The sequence below is a fragment of the Rutidosis leptorrhynchoides genome, chromosome 2 (assembly GCF_046630445.1).
Source record: "Rutidosis leptorrhynchoides isolate AG116_Rl617_1_P2 chromosome 2, CSIRO_AGI_Rlap_v1, whole genome shotgun sequence".
NCBI lineage: Eukaryota > Viridiplantae > Streptophyta > Magnoliopsida > Asterales > Asteraceae > Rutidosis > Rutidosis leptorrhynchoides.
In genome coordinates this window covers 428644460-428648455 of record NC_092334.1, presented here as the reverse complement: position 1 = coordinate 428648455, position 3996 = coordinate 428644460, and the positions used below count along the sequence as shown (strand labels likewise).

Below are 3996 nucleotides of genomic sequence, written 5' to 3'. Positions count from 1 at the left end.
TGTTTTTACATATGTAGTTCATTGTTAATATAATTAATGATATGTTTACTTATCATAATATCATGTTAACTATATATATAACCATATATATGTCATCATATAGTTTTTTTACAAGTTTTAACGTTCGTGAATCACCGGTCAACTTGGGTGGTCAATTGTCTATATGAAACCTATTTCAATTAATCAAGTCTTAACAAGTTTGATTGCTTAACATGTTGGAAACATTTAATCATGTAAACATCAATCTCAATTAATATATATAAACATGGAAAAGTTCGGGTCACTACAAGTTCTGGTTGTAAACAGAAGAGAGAAAATATTAGAGAGAAAGGGTTGGTGGTTCATGGTTATTCTAATAAAGGTGGAGGTGGTTACTAAGGTGAAGATGGTGGTTTTTGCATGGAACATAATTGATAGTGGAGAAGGTGGTGTTGAGCTCGATGGCGGTTGAGTTTGGAGTTTGGAACCGAGAACAGTGATCTATATCTCTCCTCTCTTTCTCTATGCCTTGTAGATGTAATTATTTATGTATAATGTGAGTGACACTGTAATCAACAATTGATCACATTTTGTTTTGTAGGGTTGATGATGGTCGACAGGAATATTCGAGTCAGTAAGAAAATAACAAAAGAATATAGAAGCAGAAAGAGACTTGCAGCTGAATTTGTTTGCATCTGTGAAGTGAGATCGATATAATTTATCTTGATTCCTTTATTGTCAACATTAAGTCACTGGAATTCCGGAGGAAGTAACCAACTGAATGTAATGGCTAACAATATTTGTTGTTATGTGTAGTACTTTGATTCTCGCAGACAAGAATAAGAAACAAAAATCAAAAAGGTTTGATCGTGATTGAAAACATATTTGTACAATTTTATGACTTTGTTATTTAATATATTTTGTTTTGTATCTCTGAAAGGAGATCGATATGAATCACATATAGTACTAATCATGAGCAGAAGATGAAGAATTTTGTAAAAGTTGAGTGTGATGGGAAACAGAATACGTAATTGTGTATTTATCTTTGTATATGTCTGTATTTAATTACAACTATATCTGTATTTACATATTTATCTATAACTATATTTTGTATATGTACCTGTTTAATTAATATATATATGCCAGTGTATGTATCTACATTCATATATCGTATATGTATATATATGTTTTTATGTATATCTGATTTATATATATATATATATCCATTTATATATATATATATATTTGTTTATATGTATATATAATTTAAATCTAATTAGTATTAATAATTATCAATGTATTAATTATAATAATATTATTTACATTTCTATTAATACTAATATTAATAGTAATAAACGATAATAATAAGATATTAATAATTTTATCATTATTAAATATATTAGATTATATATTTCAAATAAAATACAATTAATAATAATAGTACTAATTATATTAATACTAATATTATTAGTAATAACCATAATATCAATAATCATGCTATATTAATTTATATATACCAAATTCGTATCTATAGATTATATATTTACATAACACTAGTCTTGATATTAATATTGAACGTAATAACAATATTATTATAACAGTTATATTTTGTATAGTATTTTACATTTTTAACTCTATTGATTAAAGTGTATTTTTATTTATTCAAAAATATTACATAAACATTTATATTTATAATTATCTATATATAGTTATATTTTTATTTACACACAATTGTTCGTGAATCGTCGGGCATGGTCATAGGGTAATTAATTATATGAATATAGATTTCAAAACTTTCGAGACTCAACATTACAGTTTTGCTTATCGTGTCGGAAACATATAAGGATTAAAGTTTAAATTTGATCGGAAATTTCCGGGTCATCACAGTGGTCATTGCATTCCTATTACCATTCCTTTTCCATTTCCATTTCCATTTCCCCTTTTGAACCAAGCACGCCCTAAATTTCATTCTTGGTTCGAAATCGAATGATAAAGAAATAATCGAGTTTTTAAAAGTTGCACACGAACGAATCTTCAAGAAAAGTTATCCCATAAACCTATATTTCAAGGGATCATGAAGGTGCGACACAACGGATTGACCATTTTTGGAGGCATTAAAGTATATGCAAATCATGTTTAAAATACTGAGGATTACCTATATTCCATTTAGAGGTAATGAAACACGGCCAAGTTTTACTTAGATCCTTCTACTGTTTTTCAGTCATATTAGCGTAGGATTCTAGCTCAGTATCTCTACGTCTCTTATGTAATGCTACTGTAATTGTGCGAATTTCGAGATAATAATACATTATGCTTTTCAAAAAAAAAAAAAAAAAAAGGATCCTTCTGTTTTAATTTCAATCCTATAAGTTTTTCTTAATTGTATTGTTACAACAAGGATCATATCAGCTTTCTTCAACAGTTCAGGGAGAAAATAGTAAAGTTAGTAGTCTAAGTGAACATTATTGACCCGTTTAAAGTCCGGGTTAGATTAGTACTCGACCCGAAAAACACCTGCACAAAACAAACCACCAACCAGACTGTTAATCCAATCAGGCAGCAAAACAAAAAACCGAAACTCATTTTAGGTATTTCTTCAGTCACCACAAAATTCACATCCACGAACAAAATACATATTCGGGGTATATATTTTTCTCGAATTCATCTTCCTTTATAATTCATATATAGTTTAATAGTTTATATACATATTCTAATAAACCCTTAAAAATTCAATTTTTATCGCAACCCAGATCAGATAATGGACCAAAATCCAAGACCCACGAGTATTCTTCATTCCTTAGGCGAAGAAATCATCAGAATCATAACCCCAGTTTCAATCTGCATGTTTTCAGTTGTCATTTTAGTTTCAGTGTTAACCACTGATTCATCAAATTCTTCTTCAATTAACACAATAGCCACCATAGCTTACACTGAAACCACATCTGATTCAGAATGGGATAAATTCAAAGGAGCCCTTTTGAACTCACTTGTGTTTGTTATAGTTGTGACACTTGTCACTTTCCTATTGGTACTTCTTTTCTACTTTAGGTGCACAAAGTTCTTGAAATATTACATGGGGTTTTCTGCTTTTCTTGTTTTAGGGTTCATGGGTGGTGAAATTGCTCTTTTCTTGATTCAAGTATTTAATATTGCTATTGATGCTTTTACTTTTGTCATATTATTGTTTAACTTTACAATTGTTGGGGTTTTAGCCGTTTTTATGTCGAAAGTTCCAATCTTTGTAACTCAATCTTATATGGTGATTATTGGTGTTTTGACTGCTTATTGGTTTACAATGTTACCTGAATGGACAACTTGGGTGCTATTGGTTGCAATGTCTTTGTATGATCTTGCTGCTGTTTTGTTACCTGGTGGCCCGTTAAGGTTATTAGTCGAGCTTGCTATATCGCGGGATGAAGATATCCCAGCCCTTGTTTATGAAGCCCGACCCGTTATGGATCCCAGGGTTAATACTGTAGTTCAAAGAAGGGTATGGAGAGATCGAAGGGTTGACCCTGAATCACATACCGGGCCCCAAATTGATACAAATTCAACTGGAACTTCTCAAAATGTTGAAGGTGGTCATGTGGGTCAGGTGGGTCAGGTGGATCAGGTTCATGAGTTATCTGCTCCATTGATTGAAAGAATTAGGGACCACGGGCTTGCAGGTGAGGGTGATAATGTGAATCTTGAAGGGATTGGGTTGGGTTCATCCGGTGCTATTAAGCTTGGTTTGGGAGACTTTATCTTTTATAGTGTGTTGGTGGGACGTGCTGCAATGTATGATTACATGACGGTTTACGCTTGTTATCTTGCAATTGTAGCCGGTCTTGGTATTACTCTTATTCTTCTTGCATTATACCAAAAAGCATTGCCTGCACTTCCTGTATCTGTCTTGCTTGGGGTGTTGTTTTATGTTTTGACTAGGGTATTTCTTGAAGAGTTTGTTGTACAATGTTCTTCAAATCTTGTAATGTTTTGATACAACTTGGTTTTTTCAATATTTCTGCAACTTTT

The 3996-nt window shown here is 31.2% G+C and overlaps 1 protein-coding gene across 1 annotated transcript; it reads left to right on the top strand.

The window, feature by feature from the left end:
• Positions 1-2544: 2544 nt before the first annotated feature.
• Positions 2545-3996, top strand: LOC139892377 (presenilin-like protein At2g29900). The gene has a single exon (XM_071875443.1). The coding sequence runs from the start codon at positions 2738-2740 to the stop codon at positions 3959-3961; it is 1224 nt and encodes a 407-aa protein (XP_071731544.1). The 5' UTR covers positions 2545-2737; the 3' UTR covers positions 3962-3996.